The following is a 27,996-nucleotide window of genomic DNA, read 5'->3' on the forward strand; positions in this document are numbered from 1 at the left end:
CAACCCTATATCAATTAGATTTGAATAACATTCCAATTATTGATATATAAATGACGCTATTTTATTGGAGGAAACCTATAGATGTATAGCTTACATACAATATTGTACACCCCCCCCCCCAAAAAAGCTGCGCAAGTCCTCTTTTTGCTCAGAAATGTTATGCAACTGTTTATCATATAATTGGGTATACCTGCATACAACATATAATAATAATAATAATTCTATACATTGAGCTACAAGAAGGAGGCTAATATTACAAACAACTCTCATCCTCAGGATGATGTTCAATATTCAGTCAAACCAAAGTGTGCATCTTTCTAAAGTATCTCTAGCATTGTGCAGGTGTACCTAATGAAGTGTCCAGCATGTAGAGATACGGTATACACGTATCTTCTACATAGGAGCTACCAGGCCAGTGGTGAAGCCATACGAGGACTTCTTGGACTCTTGGGGTTTTCTGCCGCCTGTTGATCACCAAGGACTCTCTGTGGTGAATAAAGCAAGGGGTTAATAATGCTAATAAAGTCAAGTGTAAAGTCAAGTCTGGTCAAGTCAAGTCTGGTCAAGTCAAGTCTGGTCAAGTCAAGTCTGGTCAAGTCAAGTCTGGTCAAGTCAAGCCAAGTCAAGCCAGGTCAAGCCAGGTCAAGTCTGGTCAAGTCTGGTCAAGTCTGGTCAAGTCTGGTCAAGTCATGTCTGGTCATGTCTGGTCAAGTCAAGTGTAAAGTCAAGTCTGGTCAAGTCAAGTCTGGTCAAGTCAAGTCTGGTCAAGTCAAGTCTGGTCAAGTCAAGTCTGGTCAAGTCAAGTCTGGTCAAGTCAAGTCTGGTCAAGTCAAGTCTGGTCATGTCAAGTCTGGTCATGTCAAGTCTGGTCAAGTCAAGTGTAAAGCCAAGTCAGGTCAAGTGTAAAGTCAAGTCTAAAGCCAATGCAAGTCAAGTCAGGTCAAGTAAAGAGTGAAGTAAAGTGCAAAGTATAAAGTCAAGTCAATGTCTAAAGTCAAGTCTAAAGTCAAGTAGAGTGAAGTGCAAACTATAAAGTCAAGTCAAGTGCAAAGTCAAGTGCAAAGTCAAGTGTAAAGTCAAGTGTAAAAAGTAAAAAGTAAAGAGTAAAGTAAAGAGTAAAGTAAAGAGTAAAGTAAAGAGTAAAGAGTAAAGTAAAGAGTAAAGTAAAGAGTAAAGTAAAGAGTAAAGTAAAGAGTAAAGTAAAGAGTAAAGTAAAGTTGAATTCTCGTGGAAGAAAAAATGCTGCAAAGTAATAAAGTTTGTTAAGATAAAAAAAAGATGCCGTTATGACTTTCAGGATTGAAGTCATAAAAGGTGAATGATCACTACAGCCAGTCAAGGCTGTTTGTAATGTTTAACTATTTACAGCTACACTGGTGTTCCTGGTTACTTCTTTTTTGAATGTCACGCTTAAATGTTGCAACCATAAAGCAAACAACTGAAGACAAAATGCAGTTTTTAAATGGAAAAAATGAGAGTCAGCAGCAAAACAGCCCCACACCATCACACTACCACCACCATATTTTGCTGGTGGTATGATGTTTAGCCTTAATGACCAGTGGTTTTGGTCTTGAAACTCTGCCATGCAGGCCATGGTCATGAACACTGACCTTTACTGAGGCTTGCAGTTCTTTGGATGTTGTTGTGGGGTCTTTTGTGACCTCTCAGATGAGTTGTCACTGTGCTATTGGGATCATTTGGGTTAGCCGGCCACTCCTGGGAAGGTTCACCACTGTTCCATGTTTTTACCATTTGTGGGTAATGGCTCTCACTGTGGTGTGCTAAAGTCCCAAAGCTTTAGAAATGACTTTAGAACCTTTTCCAGACTGATAGATCTCAATTTCATTCTCATTTGTTCCTGATTTTCTTTAGATTTCGGCAGTTCTTTAGATGTTGATGTGGGGTCTTTTGTGACCAGTGGTTTTGGTCTTGGAACTTTTTTGCCCAGTGTCTTTCTTATGGTGGAGTCATGAACACTGACTTTTACTGAGGCTCGCAGTTCTTTGGATGTTGTTGTGGGGTCTTTTGTGACCTCTCAGATGAGTTGTCACTGCACTAAATCATTTTTCACATTTTTCTCTCCCTTAATAATAAAAAGGTTCATTTAAGAAGTGACTTTGACTAATATTTACTGTTTAATGATCTGAAACATTTAAGTGTGACAAAAGGGCAAAAATATAACACTTTTTCACATCACTGTATATGCGTATATGACTTTAAATCATTTATCCTCACCTCAAACTTGTTGATGAATTCAGCAAAGATGCCAAAAAAGGCTTCGGTGTTGGTGCTCTTGCTGTCCTCTCCAAAGTAAGACGCCGTTCTGGAAAATTCCTCCATTGCTCTCTGCTGGAGAGACTCCAGAGACTGAACAGCTGGATGGCTGTTCTCCAGAAAGTTCTACAAGCATCACCGAGTCAAGGCTGGCAAAAGGCTAGCACGTTTATCATCATGGTTTGGTCTAGTTGTGCTTTATCGCTCCTAAATTACAAAGGATACACTCATGACGACCGCAAAGCGGTCCTCAGCTGTCGTGGGCATTTTTTGACATGCTGAGCGGATGTTCTGGATGGTGGCGTGGAGGTCGTTGACGTCGGTGGTCATAGTCCTCTGATTGACTGAGTGTTACATGGTTAAATGTGGGTTGAATCATAATAATGGGGGTAAATAAATATGGTTAAATAGTGGGTAGGTGTTTTTTTTCATGCTTGGTGGTCAAACAGGCAATTGGGTCATGTATTACTGTTAGGATACAATGCAATAAGGACCTTTGGATATTGTATTGCTCAATAATCAGATGTCAAAGTGTCAATGCTTACCTTTGGCTGCAAGCGGAACCATAGTGAGATCTTTGGAGAAATCCAGTACATCGGGAAAGTGATGGCACAAAGACTTGACCAGAATATGCAGAAATGTTGACTTGCCATCCACCGTCTTTGTTGTGCTTAACTGTAAGTGATACAAGGATTTGACCTTAAGTTCCTGTTTTAATCAGCATTTGATTGGTTTTATTGTGTACCTCTGTCAGGAAGTTGATCTTGAAGCCTGTTGTCTTGCTGGTTTTAGGCTGGCTGTTATTCAGGTAGTTGCCCATGGCCAACACAAACTAGGAAATCAAACAAAACAGACTTGTAATGGTATTATTTGCAATATGAATCATGGTTCGGTCTGCACGGTTCAAGACTCTTCATCCTTGTATTTAGCAAACATCAACTGCTTGTATTGTTTCTTGAATTGGCTCATCGTTGTGCATTGTTTGAGGGTCTTACTCAATCCATTCCATAGTTTGATTCCACATACTGAAATGCTATGGCTTTTTAACGTAGTCCTAGCATACAAGTGTTTCAAATGTAGTTCTTCCCTGAGATCATAGATGAAGTGTAAATGTTTAAATGTACTATTGGCTATTGGCTAACACGGGTCACCGATTGTTTTTTTCTTGTGAGAGCTACTTATACAAAATGAAAATGGTTACTCATTTTTGTCACATTTGTCACAAAATGCTGGTATCCTCAAGTCATATTTTGTATTTCACAATGCATTTCTTTCTCGTCTTCTCACATTATATTATTATTTTACTACATTATTATTTATTCCAGGTTGGAAACCTCATATTACAAATATACAACATAAGGTGGCCAGAAATATTTCAGTACTGAACAAAGCAAAATTTGTTCTCAATTAGAAATCACTCCACACTCTTTATTGCTCTCTGGTTCTACCATATCTTACTTATTGTGTGGAACTATGGGGTAATAACTATAAAAGCAATCTTCACTACTAAATGTACTGCAAAAAAGGTCAGTAAGGATAATTCATAATGCCGCCTACAGAGAACATACTAACTCCTTATTTCTAAAATCACAAATACTTAAACTTGCTGATATAGTTCATCTTCAAACAGCTAAAATAATGCATAAGGCAGGGGTCTCAAACACGCGGCCCGCAGGACACTAGTTTGAGGCCCCCGCCTGATATGAAAGTTTAATGTTAGTGCGGCCCGCGCAAGTTTGATATGGATGCTGTATGGTATCATGTACCCAGAAAAAATTATTACGTTTGATTAATTTTCATGTTAAAGGTTAAATAACTGTTAATAGTTATCCTCCCTATCCGTGTGGAAGTGGTAAGTTTTTGGCTATTTAAGTTTAAAGGAAATAACTTGAAGGCTACCGTCTAGGTCGCTAGCTCTCTAGTTTGCGAGTTAGCATGTGTCTCAAGACCCTGCAGTTGCGCAATATGTTGTAAATAAAAAGAGTATAAATGTGACTATAGTCGTGTTTTGTCATGTCTACAGGGCTCTAATAATGCTTTGTTCATTTTAATCTGAAAAAAATAATTTGTCTACCCACCAACTATATGTGGTTTCTTAAGTTTTTATTATTTGCCGTTTTATTATTATTATATTTATTTATTACTGATTGGTTGATTTTCTTTATTCTTGATCTTATTTTGTGTAGAAAAATAAAAATGAAGATATTTGAGAACAGTGGAATGTTTTATCAGAGCTTTTCTTGTAGAAAATCGGAACCAAAGCAAAGTTTATTCATTTTTCTGTTTTTAATAAATGGGTTTTTTTTTTTTTTTTGAAAACCTGATGCGGCCCAGCCTCGCCCAGACCCTAGCTCCAGTGGCCCCCAGGTAAATTGAGTTTGAGACCCCTGGCATAAGGCTAAAAATAACCAGTTACTATGGTACCCATTATGTCATTGTATGGTCATATCACCTCGTACTCCGGTATGTGACAAAAATAAAATAAAAAAATACTTAAACTATATTAGGAAAGCAGGAAGTGAACAAATGTAACAGTTACTGATTGTAAAAGTACCAGATGGAGGGGTAGGATTTAATAAGCTTTGCTTCTTCCTACTCCTTTTGGACATGTGGAACTGTGAACTGATTATGTGATGCACTGAATTGTAATCTGATGCATGTTCAAATGAAATTAACATTACCAACAGTAAAATATGGTGGTGGTAGTGTGATGGTCTGGGGCTGTTTTGCTGCTTCAGGACCTGGAAGACTTGCTATGATAAATGGAACCATTACCATGTGATTGGTATTGGTTCATTTCACCGATGGGCGCATCCTTGGCATCCTACTACTATTGTAGTACCTCTAATATCTTTGCCAGCTTCTTGCTGCTCTTCAGCTCCGAGGAGGCCTTACATACGCATTCGTAGGCTCCCCTCAGCTCCTCCGTCTTCTCCTGTAGAGAACACTTGAAGTGGAGGCTCTCCAGGCGGGTCTTGTACTCAGGCACTGATAGCATCTAAGTGTACAAATACAAAAATGCAATGCGTCATAAATATACTTTTTGGTTCCAAAAGGTCCACTGCTCTACCTGCAACACAAACTGGTCCGGCTCGCTGAGTTTGCTGGGGTCGTCTCTGTATTCTTCATACTTTTTCACCTCCTCTGCATCGGGGGCGTACAGCAACAGCTGTCTGATGTGAGGTGGCTCCAGCCTATCGGAAGCCATGTTCATCAGCACCTGATGCAGCTCTCCTGGTGACAGCTTCAGGTGGGCTATCAGGATGGCTGAGGAAGGGACGCAAACACAGGCATCATATAAGACGACCCGTCTAGCTTATCTAACTTAAAGAATCCCAGACTTACATGCATTGTAGGCCTTCTTGTGGGACAGAATTTCAATCACATCTTTCTTCTTAAATGTTTCAAGCTGTGGTGTAGGCTCTGGCGTAGGCACTACAAGCAGGGCTAAAGAGATTAATAAATGGTTGTGTGCAAACTTTAAGAGGTTTAGAAATGTAAGAAAAAAAAAACGAACTGACAAGATCCTTTCTGTGTCCCAAAGTGCATCTCCAGATCCAAATATTTCACCATGTCGTGTAGTTTCTCATGGTCAGAGTTGGCGCCCAGCTACAAAGAATACAGCGTTAAGTCATGGCGAGCTAATTGTAGCTTCCCATTACGGATGGATCACCTGTCCCCAGATGGTGCCCTCAGAGTTTTCCACCTGCTCCCAACGCAGCCTCTTGACGCTCATGTGATGGGAGTCCATCCTGGAGAGAGTGGGCCTGGGTAAGGGTGGGGGCGAGCAAGGTGGCGGCAAAGGGGGTGGCGGCGGAGGATCCAGGTGCTCCGTGGGGTCGGATACAGAATGTGGGAGGGACTGGGGTTGATTTTGTGCCTGGGGTGGCTTGTGGTGGGTCTGGACTTGGGGTTGTTGGGATTGCATGAGATGGTGAGAGGGTTGAGAATGAGGGCGGGTGCTTTGGGTGGGGGCCTGGGTCTGTTGTTGGGGTAGAGGCTGGAAGGTGGAAAGAGTCGGCTGGTGGGGCTGGAGAGGTTGGAATGTCGAGAGGAGGGGATGGGATCTGTGGGATTGCTGCTGTGGAGGGTGGATGACGTGAATCTGGTGCTGGTAGTCCTGTGGCGGGGGCTGGGGGGTCATGTGGTGAATGTGGTGGATCTGGGGGGTGCCGGAGTGGTGGTGAGTCTGCTGCATTGAATGGGGTCTCTGGGGGGATGGCTTGATAGGCTGCGGGTGATGGTGGACGGACTGCGCTTGTGGGGACACTTGGGTCTGGTGGAGACATTTGAGACTTCGGCGACTCTGCGAGTGGCTCTCGCGATTTAGCTGAACAGGAAGCGAGGACGGCTCTTGTTGGTCTTGATGCAGAAGCTCGGTGGAAGAGTGGTGCGGCTTTGGTTGGTGCATCTGATGGGATTGGTGGAGGAGCTCAGTGGAAGAATGGTGGGGCTTGGGTTTGTGTATTTGATGGAGTAGCTCGGTGGAGGAATGGTGGGGCTGTCCTCTGTGCATCTGGTGGGCTTGGTGGAGAAGTTCCGTGGAGGAGTGGTGAGGCTGCATCTGCATCATCTGGTGACCTTGATGGAGACGTTCTGTGGAGGAGTGATGGAGCTTGGACTGGTGGATTTGGTGAAGGATCTCCGCAGACGAGTAGTGGGAGCTGGGTTGGTGCATCTGCTGCAGCATGTCGGCAGACTGGTTGTGGTGGGCTTGCTGCATCTGATGGAGCATCTCCGCAGAGGAGTGGTGGGGCTGTGATCTGAAGCTTTGGCGGCTTTGGTAAACGCCCTCGGAATACTGCTGACTCGGGTTTGCTGCGGGTTGAGGTGGCGGCTGATGCGGAGGCGGGGCTGAGCGAGACTGACGCCGGTGGTGATGACCTTGCTGCTGCTGATGTGATTGGTGCATCATATAGAGAGGATGTCGGGCATGGTGATTGGTGGATTCCGGACCAGGAAGTGGTGGTAAAGACTGGTGAAGCTGCTGGAGCTGGTGGGGTGAGTGGGCTTGCTGCTGGGTGGGCTGGGACGGCATGGAGTGATGGCTCTGGTAGATCTGCTGCATCAGTTGCTCCTCGTAAGCTTTCTGCTCCTCGTAGGCTTGACGCTGTTGTGATGCTTGCCTTTCTTGGTAAGCTTGTTGCTCCTGGAACATTTGCTCCTCAAAGGCTTTCAGCTCCTCATACGCCTTCTGCTCCTCGTAGGCTTGTCTCTCCTTGAAGAGTTTCTCCTGGTAGGCTTGTTGTTCCTCAAAAGCCTTCTGCTCCTCATACGCTTGCCTTTCTTTATATGCTTGCTGCTCCTCATAATTCTGTCTTTCCTGTTGCTCTTGATAGGCCTTAAGCTCCTGTATGGCAGCATGGACGTGCATCTCCTCCTTAGTCGGGAGCACTTTATGGAGGGAGTGTCGTTTAGGAGGCGGATTACTGCGGGGTGGAGGTGGAGGAGGTGGTCCAGATTTGCGCCGGATGGGCACGTAAGCTCTCGGAGAGTGCTCAGGGGTGTAGCTAGGCTGCTGTTGAGACTGTGTAACTGCAGGAGCAGGAGGCGGTGGAGGAGGAGGAGGTGGAGGGGCAGGCGAGTCATTGAACTGAACAGGTGGAGGCGGAGGAGGAGTCATGGGGGGTGGAGGGATGTGGTCAGAAGAGGAGGAATAGGTGAGAGAGGAGGCGTTCTCTTCTCCGCTGCTGCTCTGAATGTCGCTTGGGCTGCTGAGCTCAGGACCCACAAATCCTCCATTGTCGTCTTCTTCTTCTTCATCATCCATGCCCAACTCCTCCTCATTCTCCTCCTCCTCCTCATCTGGGAAAGCCATCTGCACAACATCCTGGCATTAACGGCAATGACATTCTGTTAGAGCTTTACTTTTTTTATGTGACGACGTATGTGCAAGGTATGCTAATATACTAAGTGTATATATATATATATATATATATATATATATATATATATATATATATATAGTATATACAGTGGAGTAAAAAAGGTGTTTGCTTCTTTCCTAATTCCTTATTGTTGTGCATGTTTGTCACACTTAAATGTGTCAGATCTGTGTGGAAAAAAATACATTTTTGTCTCTGTGGAGGAATTTTGGCCCAATCATCTTTGCAGAATTGTTGTCATTCAGTCACAATAGAGGTTTTTCCAGCATGAAGCACCTTTTTAAGGTCATGCCACAGCATCTCAATAAGATTCCGCCAAAGTCTTCATTTTGTAGGTGGACTTGCTGGTGTGTTTTGGAACATTGTCCTGCTGCAGAACCTAAGTGACCTCAACTTCAGTTTGAGTTCACCAACAGATGATCGATCCTCCTTCAGGGTTTTTTTTGTAGACAACAGAATTCATGCTTCCATTTATCACAGTAAGTCTTCCCGGTCCTGAAGCAGCCCCAGACCATCACACTACCACCACCGTATTTTACTGTTGCTGTTTTTCCAAAATGTGAGGAATCACCATCAAACCCATTATAAAAAGTTTCATTTTCAAAATACATGTGTTGTCATTGACTAATATTTAAATTTGTGTCGTGATGTGAAACATTTATGTGTGACAAACATGCAAAAGAAAAATGCAGAAAACAAAGAAACTCTCTTCCACTAGATGGCAGCATACATACATAACTTGTGTATCCATCTGTCGCCATTCATGCAACATTTTTGTTTGGTGGTTTGCTGTGGACTTTCTAAATGTAAAATATGTGCTTTGGTTGGAAATATTGCTGTAAAGCAGTTATTTTTAACAAGTGGGTGACGCATGTATTCTATTGGAAAAAATAATGTCATAACTTTGTCACAACAAAAGTAGTCTAGCTTTTGCCTCCACATAATACATAATAGTCCTGTGTAGTTGCAAGTCATTTTTCCATAAGATGTCACATTCATGTAAAGCAGGGGTGGGCAAACTCCGGCCCGGGGGCCACATGCGGCCCGCCAAGCGTTTGAATCCAGCCCACCAAATGTTTTAATTCGGCCCGCCAGTTGTGAAATGGAATGAAATGAAATGAAATGAAATGAAATGAAATGAAATGAAATTAACCTCAAAGCTAGGAGACCATGGTTCAATTCCACCCTCGGCCATCTCCGTATGGAGTTTGCATGTTCTCCCCGTGCATGCACGGTTTCCTCCCACATTCCAAAAACATGCTAGGTTAATTGGTGACTCCAAATTGTCCATAGGTATGAATGTGAGTGTGAATGGTTGTTTGTTTATATGTGCCCTGTGATTGGCTGGCCACCAGTCCAGGGTGGGCCCCGCCCAAAGACAGCTGGGATAGGATCCAGCACCCCCCGCGACCCTCGTGAGGAAAAAGTGGTAGAAATTAAATTAAATTAAATTAAATTAAATTAAATTAAATTAAATTAAATTAAATTAAATTAAATTAAATTAAATTAAATTAAATTAAATTAAATTAAATTAAATTAAATTAAATTAAATTTTAACATACAAACTGGCAACATGACTTGCAAGTCGGATGTCTTATTTAGTTAAAAAAAAAAAAAAAAAAAAAAAAAACTGTAAAGTTTGATGTGGTCTGATGTTTAAAGTGCTCCCGAAAAAAGGAACATGAGATCATACAGCTGATAGTATAACACTTTTACAATTAAAATTAGACAAATAATTCAAGGAAAATTATAAGCATAAAATAGTGTGTGCGTTAAATATATGTTCTGACCCCCCGGACAATTTTGTTAACTCAATGCGGCCCACGAGTCCAAATATTTGCCCACCCCTGGTGTAAAGGGTGTCAGGATACTCACTTACCTCTTCGTAGTCATTTTCAGGAGTGAGGAAGTCATCTACGATGGCGACTCGCTGCCCCAATTGTTCGGAGAGGGCATCCAGGAAGCGATCGGTGTCTTCGGACCGAGGTGGTTTTGAGAAGGTGTAACGGCGTTTGCTACTGCGGCGGGGAGGCGGGCTAGACAGGAAGTCAGGAGTCTCTGGCGGTGACAGTGGTGGACTATCCAGGCTAATGTAAGGGTTTGACTCGCCACTGTTCTGACTCGTTAGCCCTGATGGGTAGAACTGGGAAGGGGGAGGGCTCGGTATAGTTTCTGGCCAGCTTGTCGGAGGTGGGGGGCCTTTACGACTACCTGAAAGAAACAAGATAAAAAATTGTGATTAGCCTCAAATGTCAAGAATCCATTAATTTCTAGCTAGTCTTCCCAAACACAACAAACGTTCTGCTTGTGGTTCCTTGTTCCAATTCCACCATCATCAAATCGTCCTTGTTGGCTAAAGCTGCATTTATCAATTAAAATTATAATAATAGTAAAAAAAAAGACATCTACCTTGCTTTGTGTTCATGTAACAAAATAGCACCATTGATGAACATTTACAGGATATTCATTGGATTCAGAAATGGGTTAGCTGCTTGGGGATTTACTGCAGCATTTCATCCCGATTCTACCCCATCTTGAAAAACAATATGACATGCTGCATGCAATAACTGAAAAACAAGGTCCTCTTGGCTACCTGTGATAGCACGCATTGTGGGGGAAGCTGTGCGGGACGGAGGGTCCAGATCCAGCAAAGTCTCAGGGGCAGGAGGAGGGCGAGTCTTCAGAGACTTGGATCTCTTGGCTGAGTACATGTTCTCCAGTTCAGCGTACACGGCTGATAGCTTGTATGGTGGAAATGGACAAAGAAACCAGAGTGGTCAATTTAGGTGTCCTCCAGTGGGAGTGAAGACGGGATCGGTACGTACATTGGTGAGGTTGTTGGGAGTCTCGGGGAGAGAGGTACCGTCTCCTGACTGTCTTTCTCCTGGAGCCAACCTCATTCCGGCCTCCAAAAACGAGTCTGCACGGTAGCCTAAAGTCATCAAGCTGTTAAAACGAGCTCAACTCAAACTTCAAACTATGCTAATTTTCCGACACACTGTTAGTGTATGTTAGTAAGTGTATCAAATGAGAAGCATTTTAAAAGGAAGTGAGGTTCTGTACCCATGCCCAAGTGTGTGCCAATGACCAGGTCATCAGAGCTCCGCCCCCTCACACTGCTCCTGTACGTGGTGCCTGTCACCCTCATGGAGCTGCTACGGCGATGGGGCTCAGAGGCAACCTCGGGTTCTGGAGGAGGGGGAGGTGGTGGTGGTGGTGGAACTGGAACACACACACATACAGTGGTGTGAAAAAGTGTTTGCCCCCTTTCCGATTATTATTATTATTTTTTTTTTTTTTACATGTTTGCCACATTTAGACAAAGTGAAGTGGAGCAAAATATCCTCAAAAGCTACACATGATGCTGAAATCTAAAGAAAATCAGGAACAAATGAGATGATGAAATTGAGATCTATCAGTCTGGAAAAGGTTCTTAAGTCATTTCTAAAGCTTTGGGACTCTAGCACACCACAGTGAGAGCCATTATCCACAAATGACGAAAACGTGGAAATGTGGAACCGTCACAGGAGTGGCCAGCCAACCAAAATGACCCCAAGAGCGCAGCAACGACTCTTCCAAAATGTCACAAAAGACCCCACAACAACATCCAAAGAAACTGAAGGCCTCATTTTAGGTCAATGTTCATGACTCCACCATTAGGAGAGTTCCAAGACCAAAACCACTGCTGAACAAAAATAACATTAAGGCTTGTCTCAATTTCGCCAGAAAACACTTGATGAGCCCCAAGACCTTTGGGAAAATACTTTGTGGTCTAACGAGACAAAAGTTGAACTTTTCGGAAGTGTGTCCCATTACATCTGGTGTAAAAGTAACGCAACAGGTCAGAAAAAGAACATCATACTATTATCATCTACATTAAAAAACCATAGCATTTCAGTATGTGGAATCAAACTATGGAATGGATTGAGTAAGACCCTCAAACAATGCACAACGATGAGCCAATTCAAGAAACAATACAAGCAGTTGATGTTTGCTAAATACAAGGATGAAGAGTCTTGAACCAGTCATGATGTGCTATACATATCACTATATTGACACTTACTATGGTACCCATTATGTCATTGGATGGTCATATCACCTCGTACTTCGGTACGGGACAAAAAAAAAGTAAACTATATTAGCAAAGCAGGAAGTGAACAAATGTAACAGTTACTGATTGTAAAAGTACCAGATGGAGGGGTAGGATTTAATAAGCTTTGCTTCTTCCTACTCCTTTTGGACACGTGGAACTGTGAACTGATTATGGGAGGCACTCAATTGTAATCTGATGTTCAAATGAAATTAACAATACCATCAGTAAAATAAGGTGGTGGTAGTGTGATGGTCTGGGGCTGTTTTGCTGCTTCAGGACAGGGAAGACTTGCTATGATAAATGGAACCATGAATTCTGCTGTCAACCAAAAAATCCTGAAGGAGAATGTCCGGTCATCTGTTGGTGACCTCAGTTGTGTTGTCATTGACTAATATCTAAATTTGTTTGATGATCTGAAGTGTGACAAACATGCAAACACTTTTCCACACCACTGTATATTTAGGAACAACACAGGGACCCCGAGCACCTGACTGGATCTCGCCCAGAATGACTTAAACCAGGACCATCAAGGTTCATCAAATATTTGAAAGAATAAAAGTTTACTCTCACCTGTTGTCTTGAATCCAAGAAAGCGTGAGATCTTGCTCTGGCAGTGCTCTTGCTCTTCATATGTCAGAAGCTGGTAAACAAATTGCCAGATCACTTGTTTGGCTGGAGTATCCAGAACCGGGAAGACATCCACAATCAGTGTGTCGACGTTCCTGTGTAGCCATGGAAACTCCCAACCTTGGAATCAATCCCCTTTTTTCTTTAATGTGTTCCTTCTTACCCACCTGTGCTGGAAGAAGTTCTCCAGGGCTTTGCAGATGGTGTACCTCTCCTGAATGGTCAGCAGATGCTCCAGCTGCTGTCCAAAGGTACGGCCCTGAACTCGGATACTCGGAGGAAGAATCTCGGCTACCCATTGCAGGGAGCTGAGCACAGGAGAGCGAGCACGCTCCGGGGCTATGCCGCTCCCTACTAGGTCCTGCTCGGACAGGGTGAAAGATGGTGCGCCATCCTCCACTACCAAGGTGGGCATGGCACCGCTTCCCTGCAGCATGGACACCACCTTCTCATGCGAGGAGGTCCTGTACAACCAGACACATACAGTGGTATGAAAAAGTATCGGAACCTTTTGGAATTTCTCACATTTCTGCATAAAATCAGTGTCTGCTTTAACTAAAACCACCCAAACATTTATAGGGTTTCATATTTTAATGAGGATAGCATGCAAACAATGACAGAAAGGGAGAGGAATAAGTAACTGAACTATCACATTTAATATTTTGTGGCCCCCCCTTTGGCAGCAATAACTTCAACCAGACGCTTCCTGTAGCTGCAGATCAGTCTGGCACATCGATCAGGACTAATCTTGGCCCATTCTTCTTTACAAAACTACTTTTTTATTTTATGCAAAAATGTGAGAAATTCCAAAAGGTTCAGATACTTTTTCTTATCACATACTACAGTATTAATTGGCCCTGTACCCTAGAAACCGGCCATGAATGATACGGGAAAAGGCCGAAATGATACTGTGTCAAAGCCCAGGGCAGTGATACTGATAAAATATAGAGTTTAACCATGTCCAGTATCAGCCCCCGTAGCTGTCCACTCAGAGCGCGCTGCTCTGGTATCGTGCCTGTGAAACAACCAATCAGAGAACATCACACGAGTGCTTAGTGCCTAGTGTTTCTCCAGTCACCAAAAAACCCAAACTTGATTAATGGAACTTTATTGTCAGACATTGATAAGACTGTTGATAAAATATTATTGTTGAAATATTTTTGCAATTGTTGTGTTTACACTGTTTAGATATAATACATGTAATAAACTGAACATTTTCTGGAAACAGACTTTTGATTAAATAGTACTTGATAATAAGCCCATGATTAAATAGTATGTGATAATAAGCCAATGATTAAATAATATGTGATAATAAGATCATCACATGGTTTGTCTGGTATCAGGCCCAGTATCGGTCTTGGGCTGATACTGACACTTGGGGGCTGATACTGACACTTAGGGGCTGATACTGACACTTGTATATTTTCTCCTTACTTAAACAAAAACTATATCAGGTGTTACCTCATGTCAAGTCCATTGAGGAACAGGATGCGGTCTCCTGGCTTGAGACCTGCTTTGTCTGCTGCGCTCCCTACACAGAAAATATATAATTGTATATGATTTTGACTAAAGTAACTATGCAGGAATATAAACTTACCAGGGATGACAGAGTCGATCCACACAGGGGCGTGACCTCGGAGGGTGAAGCCAAAGCTCATGTTGCCCTTGCATACTCTCACCGTCCTACAGGAAGCAATGGAGGCTCTTGTTGTTGGTGTCAAGAATAATTCCACACATATGAGCTGGAAGCATACACTAAATATTATATGGTTCTTTCATCACTGACCTGCAGTTAGTCGTAGCGCCGCCGGAGTGGCCGGCTATCAGCGATGTTGTCTTCCGCATCCCTCGGGCAGGTGGGATAGACCCTTCCTCTGCGTGAGTGCGGGGTACCGAACTTGCTCGGGTGGAGACCAGAAGGTGTTCTGGGTGGTCTTCGCTCCGTCTGCGGCTGCGGCGGCTACGGCTCGGGTCGCTGAAGCTACGCCCCTTGAAGCGGCTCATCAGGCTCTGGGAAACAACTTCGTCGAAACGCTCCCGATGCTTTTTGGGGATGAAGATCCTGGCGAACATCATGCACAAAGATAAGCCCTGAGGGTAAAACTATTAAGTCAATATTTCAATACAAATGGGAATAGATTCTTCTGTTCCACAGACAGAATCCACTTCACTGAATCCAAAGTAGCTCAGTGCAAAACCTGAACCTGTGAATGCAACAGTGAGCTGTAAATAGATAAGAACATCTTTTGGTTTGTGCGCTTATGTCGCTGCTGCAGCATAAAGAGTCTTCTCACTCACTTGCAGCAAACTGTATATGCACAATAAGCTAAGGCCCCCTTTGGGAGTCAACACTCCACTCCCACTTCTCATCCCAAGAACTCCTGCTACCTTTTCTTTGTGTACCGACTTCATATGATGCTGTTTAATGTATTTTACCAAACAATTTAGAGCCATTTCTCTGGGTACTCCGGTTTTCTCCCACATTCCAAAAACATGCTAGGTTAATTAGCGACTCCAAATTGTCCATAGGTATGAATGTGAGTGTGAATGGTTGTTTGTCTATATGTGCCCTGTGAATGGCTGCCGACCAGTCAAGGGTGTACCCCGCCTCTCGCCCGAATACCCCCCCCAATGACCCTCATGAGGAAAAGCGGTAGAAAATGAATGAATGAATGAATGAATGAATTTAGAGCCATTCTTTGTGTATTATCACTTCCTGAAAAAGCAAAAGAGGCTGTTTTCTCAGCAAAGCCTGACATATTTAACATATTTCTATGCTTTATGACACTAATTATCTGCAAAAGCGAGAAAACAAAGATAACGGAATCGACCCAGAAATGCCTTTAACAATCAGTGTGCCAAGTCATAGCAAATTGCTTCTTCTGTACAATTTCACAAATTGGCCATTTGCCATTTTCTGCATCCTTCCTACAAAAATGATGCCGCCATCACCATCATCATGTCTCCAGAGTGCTTTACATGTACCACAATGCCCCACTTCCATTGAGTATCTAGACAACTCACACACACATACACACATACACACATATACACAAAATGAAAAACAAAACAAGGCACGGCAGGCGGTGCAGTTTTGTTGTTCAAAAAGGTAGCACAGCTCTTTTGTACTGTGAATTCTGTTAGGAGGGAAAGATTACCATGTCTCTCTAATTGGTACTTCCATCAAAGCAGCTTGGCAGCGTGTGTTTTCTTTTTTTTTTATTTTTTAAATGCACTTTTACACACAAGGATTCTTGACAATGCAAAGTTGAGTTGGAGAAGTTTTATGGCAGATGCATCACAATTCATATGTCATGTTATGAAGGCGAGCAGCAACCAGCAGATACGCCTGCACAATCCAATCAGATCCAACACAAGACGATTCCGTTATATGCGATGTTATGGAGTTTTGAAGTCCTGCGTTGACATGACCAGAAAGATAACGCCCCTGGCTAGGTAAGCCCACATAGTATATGTATAGGCAGGACTTCACAGGTAAGCTTTGTAAAGCAACAAAAGCAGGCTTCGCTACACATTCTGCTGGTGCCCAGAATCAGGACTAAACATGGTGAGGCTGTGTTTCAGTTTTATGCTGCCAAAATCTGGAACAGTCTTCCAGAAGATGTGCGACAATCCTCAACTCTAAGATGAAAACACTTCCATTCAACTGTGCATATGGCAACTCCCAAGTATTTCATCTGTACTCTTCATTTTTATTTTGTTCATGATTTTATGTTTTTATGGAATGATTTTAGCCTTTTACCCTCAATAAAGCACTATGAATTACCTGGTGTGCGAATAACCTTGTCTTGCTTTGCCTCAGATAACGATAGATAGGAATTAGACTTCCAAACAAGGAAATGCTAACGTCTGAATCAATGTTATGTTTTATTAATGTCCAATATGTCTTGTTTTCAGGCTGCACGGTGGAAAGTGGTTAGCATGCAGGCCTCACAGCTAGGAGACCCAGGTTTAATTCCACCCTCTGCCATCTTTGTGTAGAGTTTCCATGTTCTCATGTTCTCAATACAACCCATGTGGGTTTTTTCCGGGTACTCCGGTTTCCTCCCACATTCCAAAAACATGCTAGGTTAATTGGTGACTCCAAATTGTCCATAGGTATGAATGTGAGTGTGAATGGTTGTTTGTCTTATATGTGCCCTGTCATTGGCTGGCGACCAGTCCAGGGTGTACCCCGCCTCTCGCCCGAAGACAGCTGGGATAGGCTCCAGCATCCCCTGCGACACTCATGAGTATAAGTCGAGTGGTAGAAAATTAATGAATGAATGTCTTGTTTTCTGTTAGTATGTCTACTATATCAGTTAATATGAATGTAAAGGTGACTATAGGGGTGTTATTTCATGTCCACAGGGCTCTAATAGTGTTAAAAACCATAAAGAGTAAACAGATTTTACATGCTCACAACTATGAAAATATTCATTTTCATAGAAATTAACTTCTCCGTAACCAATTAAAACAGTGATAAATGAGGGATTACTGTATTTGTATTGTAGTTGTTGAAAGGGACCACTGTACGTTTAAAAAGTCAATTGAGTGCACATCAACACAAATTCCATCTAGGATAGATATTGGTTGTGGGACCTCTGAGACTTTGTTGTTGAAGAAAAATACAATAATATGGAACATTTAATCCCTTTTGATTGTTCAGACAGACTGGAGTGGGCACACATAAAGAGCAGCAGACAAGCAGCAGAAAGTGCTTCATTAATATACAAAACGGATGGGGGAAAAAAAAAAGTTGCTGACATACATTAGAAAGAATGGAAGAAAGATGACAGAGCCAGGGAGACTAGAAAAAGATAGAATGTGGAGTAGGAGCTCTTTCTAGGCCAGGTCAGGGAACATGGAATCATTTGGGAACATCTTTGTGCTTACTGCCTATGTAGGCCACACAACTTTTGACAAACACTTAAATACTCCCATCACAACACTAACACACACATACACCAAAAAAAACCCAGAATGTGGCGGATTTGCTCCATCATAATAGTCATAGGCCGCATCCTTTTGAGCCTAAACTTCACAGTCAAGTTGGATTTAGGGTGTCCTCAATAGGAAGCAGAGCAAGATGAGCCTATACTTAACTGAAGAAGAGGTCGCAAATTGGGAACAATAATCAGTGCAAACAATAATGCCGCCACCACACATGATGTTCCTACACAGAGAGCAGAAGTGTGCTCATTATTTATCAGCCATTTTGTATTAGACTGATAATTAACTGAATAATGTCGTGTTTAATTGCCTTTAAATAGCTCATACTTGGTATTATTTATTTGTAGAGAGAGGGTGATGAAACAAAATAATTATATATGATATTATTAGAATAATTTGGTTCTCTTAATCGATAATAATATATATTAATATTCATTCATTTTCTAACGCTTTTCCTCACGAGCGTCGCGGGGGTGCTGGAGCCTATCCCAGCTGTCTTTGGGCGAGAGGCGGGGTACACCCTGGACTGGTCGCCAGCCAATCACAGGGCACATATAGACAAACAACCATTCACACTCACATTCATACCTATGGACAATTTGGAATTGCCAATTAACCTAGCATGTTTTTGGAATGTGGGAGGAAACCGGAGTACCCGGAGTAAACCCACACATGCATGGGGAGAACATGCAAACTCCACACAGAGATGGCCATGGGTGGAATTGAACTTGGGTCTCCTAGCTGTGAGTCCTGCGTGCTAACCACTTGTCCAACGTGCAGCCATATATATAATTAATATTTAAAATTAAAATAATTCTTCTTTTAGTACAAGGTTTGGTTTAGATTGGAAAAAAATCTTTGGAATGATTCCACACTTGTAACTTGTAAGTCAAAATCATAGAAAATTTTCAAACTTGTCACTATATTGACCTGAAATTCTATTTAGTTATATATATATATATATATATATATATGTGTGTGTATTTTATGATGTCTGTCTGAACACTATCAAAACAAATTTTACCCATGCAGGTCTTGCAATAATTAATTACAATAGCAGAATGAGTACAGTCTGCACACACCTGAATTGGGCAATTGCCTTTTTTGAAAAGTTTTCCACCATCATCAGGAAATACAGATGCCGTAGTCTAAGAGAGTAATGCCTTCATTGTTGCTATTGTCTCATTTCTATGCAGTTTACTGAGAGAAAATACTAAAATAATGCAAACCTGCCTAAGTAGGAAGCGCACTGCAAACGAGAGAAGTTCCAGGGCACAAGTCAGCACAAAAACTGCCGGGATCAAAGCAAAAAGTAACATACCGAAAATGTCTGGCAAGGCTCCTTTCTCGTCCCATGGCTCTTCAGGGCTTTGAGGAAGTGCCTGAGAGTTCAGTTAAGCGATGCAAATGCCTCCCCCCCCTCTATCCCGGTGAGTCCCCACATGCTGTAGCGCGAGCAGGCAAGCCTCTCCAGGACAAGAAGAAAAGACGGTGAGAAACAAAAGCATCCAGGATCTCAAAAGTGCTCGCTGCAGGCTTGGGAAGAAAATATGATCCTCTCTGTAATATCCTCACGCATCGTTATGAACACATCTTCTCCAACTTCAGCATCATTCCCTGCGTCCGTCTTCTTCTTAAGTTGACGTAAAGGGTCGTGCCAAAAGGTCACCACTTCAGATGGACAATCCCAGACTCATCCATCATTCATCAGCAAAGAGATGAAGTGTGGCAACCTCCTCCTTCAGAGTAGGGAAAGAGTGAGAAGAACAGAGGAGGAAGCGAGGAGGAAAGTGGTGATGACGGGACGGCCCCCGTGGACTGTCTTAACTCTGTGTGTGTGTGTGTGTGTGTGTGTGTGAGAACAATGCAGCCCCATTGTGAAATAGGAAAGCACACCAAGGTCTCCTGGCTGCTCAGTACAACATGGCAAAGTTATAGAGCTTGTTTTTGTGAACACTGCTTGATAGTTATTTTAACAATTGTAAAAACCTTTATAAAAAGGTTAAATACCGTATTTTCCGGACTATAAGTCACACTTTTTTTTTCATTGGTTGGCTGTTCCTGCAACTTATACTGCAGAGTGACTTATAAATGAAAAAACTGTTTGTTACATAAACACTGGACACCTTTTCTTACACCTATTCAGCCTGTTCTCTATTCTTTTATTGTTAGAACTTGCCTTCCAAGTGGACATAATGTCTGTTTTGGTCAAGTAGTTTGTAAAATAAATTACCCACAAAAAATGGGACTCATGTATGTTTTTTTTCTACCTAATTATGCATTTTTGACCTTGTGCTACTTATACTCCGGAGCGACTTATAGTCCAGAAAATACGGTATTTATTAAGTCTATCAAATGATAAGATGTAAAGATGCCATATAAAGGGTTAAAAGCAACAAGAATGTTGTAATAGCTGGTTATATATATACATATACTGTATATATATATATATATATACACATACATACATACATACACACACACACATACACATATATACATACACACACACATATATATATTTACACATGCACGTATATACTATATATAATAATTGTCATTGGTTTATTTATATTAATGGAGTATTTCAATTCCTATCCTATTCAACTTGTACAAAATTCCATAAAAATAGAAACTGACTGTTTTTGGTTTCTGTTTTCCCTTTTAAAAGTTCCGAGTTCCAGGTTTTTAAGCACTGGCACAGTTTCAGAAATACGGATTTGGCACCGGTATCGGATAACATAGATATTATACCCATCTGTAATTAATTCATACTAAGAATGGGTTTATTGTAACATGCATGAGTTTCACACCAACAGTTTTAAAGCACATGTAGTAATAGATAAAATTCTGTTCATGCCACTGTGTGGAGTAAAAAAAAAAAAGAAAAGTGGGTTGCCTACAGCCACGGTTAATGTTTAGTTTTTTTGACCTGATCGTTATTTGCTTTTTTAGACCACCCACCCAGGGACTGAAGGGGACTCTGCAGGTAACTGAACAGCTAAAGGGGACCTATTATGCTCATTTTTCGGCCCTTTGTATTGAATTGTGGACTCCTATAGAGCAGCTACACACAATAACCAGCACCAAAAGCTTTCTGGAGCTAACAGATTCTCCACCTATTCACCTATATTTCTTTGGATTTCGTGCTTTCGTGAAGACGATCTGTTTTTATTTATTGGTCACACTCCCAAGTGCTCATGAGGACTTCCGAATAGCTGCCGAATCCAACCTTATAGGAGTTGATAATAAACGGCGATTTATCTTTTTAAAATGTCCGCTTTTAACATACAGCCATATGTGTTGGATCTCGAATCCGATCCTGGACAGTCCGAAGTTTCTCAAGAAAAGAGGTTACTTCAAGATGTATTTCAATGGTGAGTAGCTTTAGCATTTTAGCGTTACCTATTCTACAACATCAATAAATTGTAATGTGGTCATTGCACGTTTTTTGCGGGACTCCCGGTGTTTAAAAAACTCAGGTAGACTCACTGATGATGGCGGGAAATGGCTATTAGCAACTCCTGACTTGGTGAGGGACTACCTTTTAGGGTAGTCATGTTGGTGTGCCTGCTCCTTTGTAGCATTCATAACTGTCATTTTATTGTCATGACTTTGGCAAATTATAGCGTTGTGCACAACAATGGCACACATGTTCTCAACAATGACACCACTCACCAAAGCGCTGATAGATCTAACAATGACACAATAGACCCAATTCCCTGCAAAGGCTTTCATACGCTCCCTAACCCGTGCTGTTCGGAAACCATTGAAGAAGTGTCACTGCATCAAAAACCAAAATGTATTAAAAGAAGTAGGCTGCTTATAAATAGAACGTGTCCCGTGGGAGGGCGAGGCAAATCGGTAAGGGGGGGTGGAGGGACAGAGGCAGCATGAGCGGTCAAGTTTTACAAGGCTGGTGGCGGAAATGTATTATATAGACAAAATTGTTGGGCCGAGTATGGCGTGAGAGCTCAAGAACCCTGACCTGAACCCTTTTGGAATCACCTACTTTAACAAAGATTGTGGTCTCTGACCTAGTATGGGGAGTCTGGAGTTATAGATATCAGGGGAGGTCCAACGCCATATTTTCTTTCATTTTCACTTCCTATAGTTGAAATGACCTGGTGTCCCAAAACTTTTGCCTGTATTTGAAAGCAGTCAAGTTTCCAGGTACCTGGATTCTCAAAGTAGGGTACACATGTTTTGTAATGTTATTCATTCATTTTCTACCGCTTATCCTCACAAGGGCCGCGGGGGTGCTGGAGCCTATCCCAGCTGTCTTCGGGTGAGAGACGGGGTACACCCTGGACTGGTCGCCAGCCAATCACAGGGCACATATAGACAAACAACCATTCACACTCGCATTCATACCTATGGACAATTTGGAAAAAACCCATGCATGCACGGGGAGAACATGCAAACTCCACACAGAGATGGCTGAGTGGAATCGAACTCCGGTCTACGAGCTGTGTGGCCTGCGCACTAACCACTGGGTCCCATGTTAAAACAGTTTGATGTATTTAATTCCACTGACATTCCACTGACTGGAGAAAGAGTGGTTAGCACGCAGGCCTCACACCTAGGAGACCCGAGTTCAATTACATCCTCAGCCATCTCTGTGTGAAGTTTGCATGTTCTCCCCATGCATGTGTGGGTTTTCTCCGTGTACTCCGGTTTCCTCCCACATTCCAAAAACATGCTAGGTTAATTGGCGACTCCAAATTGTCCATAGGTATGAATGTGAGTGTGAATGGTTGTTTGTCTATATGTGCCCTGTGATTGGCTGGCGACCAGTCCAGGGTGTAACCCGCCTCTCGCCCGAAGACAGCTGGGATAGGCTCCAGCTCCACTGCGACCCTCGGGAGGATAAGCGGTACAAAATGAATGAATGTTTTAACATGGTAGCAGTAGGAGGTACGTACATGACTTCAGGTCGGGACTGAAAGGTTTAGGGACCACTGCCACTCGTATACAAACTGTGTCCCACATTACACACACCACCAATCAAAAGTTTGGATACACTTTCTCATGTTACTGAATGAGAACTTTTGTACATTTTCCCAGATGCCCGAGCTATTTTGTTGTCACCATCCGCCATTAACACCAACACTAGCCTGAAGGCAACCTCGAGGCAACGCTTCTGGTAAGCTCTCATCTCATCACAAAAACATGTACACAGGCATTTGCAGACAGCACCAGAAGTATTTTTCCAAAAGTACCCTTAATATATTCAGAAACAAACCCCGGGTATCACCTTTAAAAAGGGACTCACAGAGCTATGATAATGAATGACAAGAACCAGGAGAAAAAAAGGAAAAAAAGGACGAGGCGGAGAAAACTTTGCATATCAAAGTCTCTCAAGGTCACAGTGCACCTGAGCGAGAAGTAGAAGCATGTAATTATAAGTAACAACAGCTAAAGTTAGACTTAACGACTTATTGTTATGAGAGTCACTGCCATTTCTTCACCGTCTAAAATGGAAGGAAATTCTCTATAGGATAGCTAATGCATAATAAATGGGATGCCTGTGCAAAAACAAAGCAGTTTCACAGACACTTTGCAAAAGGAAGGACATACACTCACTTCACACATCATTAGGTACACTTGCACAATCTAATAAGAAAATACACTGGTACTCAATTATAGCAATATGGTTACGATTGCGGTTGTAGTTTATTCATTCATTCATTCATTCATTCATTTTCTACCGCTTTTTCCTCACAAGGGTCGCAGGGGTGCTGGAGCCTATCCCAGCTGTCTTCGGGCAAGAGGCGGGGTACACCCTGGACTGGTTGCCAGCCAATCACAGGGCACATATAAACAAACAACCATTCACACTCACATTCATACCTATGGACAATTTGGAGTCGCCAATTAACCTAGCATGTTTTTGGAATGTGGGAGGAAACCGGAGTACCCGGAGAAAACCCACGCATGCACGGGGAGAACATGCAAACTCCACACAGAGGTGGCCGAGGGTGGAATTGAACCCTGGTCTCCTAGCTGTGAGGTCTACGTGCTAACCACTCGTAGTTTATCTGTATCATAAAAACCTCTCAGCGTGAGAGGCAAGTTCAACGTTGCAGTATCAAAAGTCACCTTTCTGTACCTAATATTTTGGCTGTTGAGTATGCACCCCTAAAAAAGGATGAAGTCACCCAAAACATGCCGTTCACAAATGACAAATTGTTCCTGAAGTACTCACCTGAGGCAGCAATTCATCGTATACGCCGGCGTACAACCTGCAAAGCTAGAGAACCCTGCGCACGTATGACAAAAAGTGCAGCATGCATGTTTTTCTTGTTCTTGCTTATGGCAAAACCACCCAGCCTGCTAAGTGGCAGGAGCAGCTACGAGAGCTCAATGAGAAGAAGAAGAGGATGGGAGGGGGGTGCGGGGGGGTGGCAAGGAGGAAGCAGCCATGTGATGCAGAAAAAAGGGAGAACGTATCAAAGGATGCATGACAGCAGACAAGAGACAAGGAAATAAGGGAGAGGGAGAGGCTGACATCGGGGATGATTGACAACACAACTGCAAGCCTCAGCAGAGTTTTGGGAAGTTTGGTTTTGGGTTTCCCCATCAGTGCTGAGGAGGAGGTAAAATGAGGTTGTGATGGTATTCTTTCTTGGATGTATAGTCATCCACGGAGCTTACCTGACGCTGTCAATGAGTTGCTGATGCTCCTCTGTGATGAGAATGTCAGGCAGCGCCTCAGCCAGGCTCTCCACATCCCTCTCAGCGGCGTACTGCTTCAAGACCTCAAACAGCTGCTCCTTCACGTCTGGCTCATCTCCCAACACATCCTCCACCTGAGGGAAGCCAGGAGATGATCGATATATTCATCCATGTGCTGGACATCTCACATTTGCAAGTATTGTAGCTTGAGAAGATACAATAAATTTGTGATACTGTATCTCCTGCCACTCACCTTCTTGTTAAACTCCATGGCTTTATGGGCTCGGCTATCCCTGACGCTGTCGCCGCTCTGTGAAAGGACCCTCATGCTGCTGCTCAGCCGCTTGGGTCGCCGTGCCATGCTGAGCACACCGAGGCGCAGAGGCCGACCCTGAGCGGCTTTAATCATCGCCGCTGCAGTTTCGTGATGTTTTACTGGGATGCCGTTGACTTCCATGACGTAGGCTCCGACCTTGAGGCCGCTGCGACTGGCCGCACCGTTGGGCATGCAGTCCTCCACCATGAGAGGGCTGTCTCCGACGATGGTGAAGCCGAAGCGGCCGTCCGGACTGGGAGTGATGTCAATCTGAGCAAAGGGAGAAACCACATGAGTGCTTCTTTTAGCAGTCCTGGAGTGTAAAATAGTACCTGTTCGATTCGTGACACCACGCCGATGCTGGGTGGCACAGTCTTGAGGGTCTGAGCTAAAGCGATTAAAGCCGGGGTGCTCAGGTTGGTGACATCCTGCCCCTCGATATCCACCACCTGGTCCCCGGGCTGCAAGCCTGCCAGGAAGGCGCTACTACCCTCCACCACGGATAAGATGTAGCTGGGCCCAGTGCCACCCAGGCGGAAGCCAAAAGCCTCAGGCCAGTTCTGATTGGTAGCGGGTAGACCGAGATCTGGAGGGTGAAGAATGGGGGAAATTTGGTAGTGAAATGGCTGTAGACGACCACAACGTAACCTGCTACCCTAGATGTAATCTGGATGATTAGAGTGTAGCTCTCCCTAGTGGGGAAGTTGGTCAATTACATCTTCACACCACTAACACACAATACTTTTTACATTCATGCATTTTCTACCGCTTATCCTCACAAGAATCGCAGGGGTGCTGGAGCCTATCCCAGCAGTCTTCAGGCGAGAGGCGGGGTCGCCAGCCAATCACAGGGCACATAGAGACAAACAACCATTCACACTCACATTCATACCTATGGACAATTTGGAGTCGCCAATTAACCTAGCATGTTTTTTTGGAATGTGGGAGGAAACCGGAGTACCCGGAGAAAACCCACGCATACACGGGGAGAACATGCAAACTCCACATAAAGAATCGAACCCAGGTCTTCCTGATCTCCTGACTGTGTGGCCAACATGCTAACCACTCATCCACCGTGCGGCCATGGCTAAGAAGTCAAGCACAGAAAAATAATTCTAAACCTGAACTGAGGCAAGTGAGGCCTGCAATTCTTTGGATGTTTTTGTGAGGTCTTTTGTGACTTGGATGAGTCGTCGCAGAGCATTCAGGGTAATTCTGGTTGGCCGACTACCCTTGGGAAGGTTCACCACTGTTCCATGTTGCCAGCCATTTGTGGATAATGGCTCTCACTGTGGTTTGCTGGAGTCCCAAAGCTTCAGCAATGGCTTTATAACCTTTTTCCAGTACAGTACAATTCAGATTTTTTTCCCATACATTCATTCATTCATTTTCTACCGCATATCCTCACGAGGGTCGTAGGGGGTGCTGGAGCCTATCCCAGCTGTCTTTGGGCATGCGACTTAAAATGTCATAACGCTGTTACTGTTATTGACAGTGAAATGTGCTGCGTTATTATGCACTGATATATATATCAACAATTTGGATGTCGCTTCAGTCGCCATAGCTGGCCGAGGGTGGAATTGAGCCCCGGTCACCTAACTGTGAGGTCTGCACACTAACCACACCACCACCATGCAGCCTGACTTTTTACATTTTGTGGAAATTATTTTTGTATTGTTGTTACACCGGGTCCTATTATTTAACTGTCGCTCACAACAGCAGCTGTGACCAAATACTTTTGCAAAGTAGTTCACACATGAACAAGCTGTGCGGTATGAGAAGGTCGAGGTGTCCTTCACACTCCTGTAATGGAGATCCCGTGCCCTAGCTAGTGACTGTTCTGGTTCAGCAAAACATGCCAACTGCACGAAGGAGGTCATCTGTGGAAGTTGCTATTTAGTTCGCATTGAGGCCCCCCCACTTGGTGGTCACTGACCTCATTCTACTGATGCAAGAGCGGTCCCAAAAGGCAAAAAAAAAAAAGGCATTTGAATACATCATTCATACATATTTCAGTCATTTGCAAAACTGAGCATCAATGTGTTTTTATAGGCAGCTCTTACAAAATGTGTTTGCACTTCAAATCAAAGTAAATCGTATTAAAGGGTGGTTGCTAAATAAATTAGCCCAATGAGGAGTTATATAAAATCACCCCATGGCCTCCTTAAGTCAAGAATGTGCTTTATGATAAAAAATAACCCCCAAAGGCACAATGATGGAGGATAAAACTTAGATATCGCACAGGAAAAATATATAACAAGAGCACACCAATTAGAGTAAAAGTCATCCATCAAATCTGCGGCAAGAAGCAATTTCTTTTCGTCTTTTTTTCTGGTAAACTGATCTGAAGTGCAGAAAGTACGGCAAAAGCGAGGAAGCCTAATTAGGAAGTCAAAACTAACAAGAGGTACAAAACTGAAAGTCGGGCTTGCTGCTTTCAGAGGAATTTGAAACATTTCATCAAGCTGCACAGTGAGGATGACGTGAATTAAATATTCATAAAGGTTTTAAAAAGCTTGTGTCAAGTCTGTTGTAACCTTTTTCCGCCCCACGTCTATTACCATCATACTTTTCTATACACGGATTAAAAAAAAGTTCACGCCATCATGTAAAAATGATGATCCAGTCAATGAAACTTACAGAAATCCTTGCAAGCACTCCGGGGGCCAGACTTGCTCTGGCGCAGGGAGAAGCGGCCCTTTCTGCTCAGGAAACGCCTCATCCTCGCCCGGCTCGCAGCAGGGCACGTTCCGGCCAGCCTCGAGCCGGAGGGGGGGTGCCCACGGCCACTCTTGCGGCCGCCTCTCACCACCAAAACTCCCTCGCCCACCAACAACTCTCTCTCTTGCCTGCTCGAGAAATCAAAAAAAAAAAGGTCATATCGCCGCCTCAATCAAGTGTTCAATCAAGAGAACCACCGCAGGCTGAGGCTCAGCCTAGCCTCAATGCCTGAATGATGATCACGGAACTGGGACAGTTGGTTCTGAAATGGTTCCTTGCAGGAAAAAGGTACAGCGAAACCCCATTTTTCTATAAATACCTTACTCTCTCTCTTTTTCGCTCTCTCTATGTTCTGCTCATGTGGACGGGAGCCTCTCAGAGGGCTGACGAGTGACCCAGAAACAACGATGTCTAGCAGCCAGGGATCTGATTTTAGCTGCCTTCACCTC

At 43.3% G+C, this 27,996-nt stretch overlaps 1 protein-coding gene across 4 annotated transcripts; it reads right to left on the reverse strand.

The window, feature by feature from the left end:
* Window positions 1–75: 75 nt before the first annotated feature.
* Window positions 76–27,982, reverse strand: grid2ipa (glutamate receptor, ionotropic, delta 2 (Grid2) interacting protein, a). Of its 4 annotated transcripts, XM_058048988.2 has the most exons (23): window positions 27,467–27,982; window positions 25,159–25,412; window positions 24,764–25,096; window positions 24,490–24,644; window positions 14,666–14,941; window positions 14,477–14,562; window positions 14,341–14,410; window positions 13,047–13,343; window positions 12,823–12,974; window positions 11,223–11,381; window positions 10,985–11,091; window positions 10,753–10,900; window positions 10,039–10,370; window positions 5,948–8,104; window positions 5,796–5,883; window positions 5,620–5,709; window positions 5,345–5,541; window positions 5,117–5,272; window positions 3,020–3,106; window positions 2,820–2,949; window positions 2,500–2,618; window positions 2,236–2,400; window positions 76–485 (listed from the first exon to the last, which is right to left on the reverse strand). In XM_058048988.2, exons 1-23 carry the CDS (start codon window positions 27,546–27,548, stop codon window positions 405–407), a joined length of 5,721 nt encoding a protein of 1,906 aa, XP_057904971.2. In that variant the 5' UTR covers window positions 27,549–27,982; the 3' UTR covers window positions 76–404. The 4 variants fall into 4 exon arrangements, with proteins under 4 accessions (XP_057904971.2, XP_057904975.2, XP_057904976.2 ...); XM_058048992.2 differs by lacking the exons at window positions 24,490–24,644; window positions 24,764–25,096; window positions 25,159–25,412; window positions 27,467–27,982 and adding an exon at window positions 24,041–24,477 and having other exon boundaries at window positions 5,620–5,721; XM_058048993.2 differs by lacking the exons at window positions 24,490–24,644; window positions 24,764–25,096; window positions 25,159–25,412; window positions 27,467–27,982 and adding an exon at window positions 19,154–19,263.
* Between the last annotated feature and the right edge of the window lie 14 nt (window positions 27,983–27,996).

Source organism: Doryrhamphus excisus, linkage group LG16, assembly GCF_037039965.1.
Source record: "Doryrhamphus excisus strain RoL-2023G ecotype Guam linkage group LG16, RoL_Dexc_Guam_v1.1, whole genome shotgun sequence".
NCBI lineage: Eukaryota > Metazoa > Chordata > Actinopteri > Syngnathiformes > Syngnathidae > Doryrhamphus > Doryrhamphus excisus.

Bases quoted from the DNA above. Each gene is read 5' to 3' on its own strand.
- grid2ipa (XM_058048988.2), bottom strand. From the start codon at position 27,548: ATGAGGCGTTTCCTGAGCAGAAAGGGCCGCTTCTCCCTGCGCCAGAGC. The intron at 10,901-10,984 runs GTACGTACCGAT...CCACCATACAAG, and splicing joins CTCCCAACAACCTCACCAAT to CTATCAGCCGTGTACGCTGA. The intron at 10,371-10,752 runs GTAGCCAAGAGG...TGTTTCTTTCAG, and splicing joins CACAATGCGTGCTATCACAG to GTAGTCGTAAAGGCCCCCCA.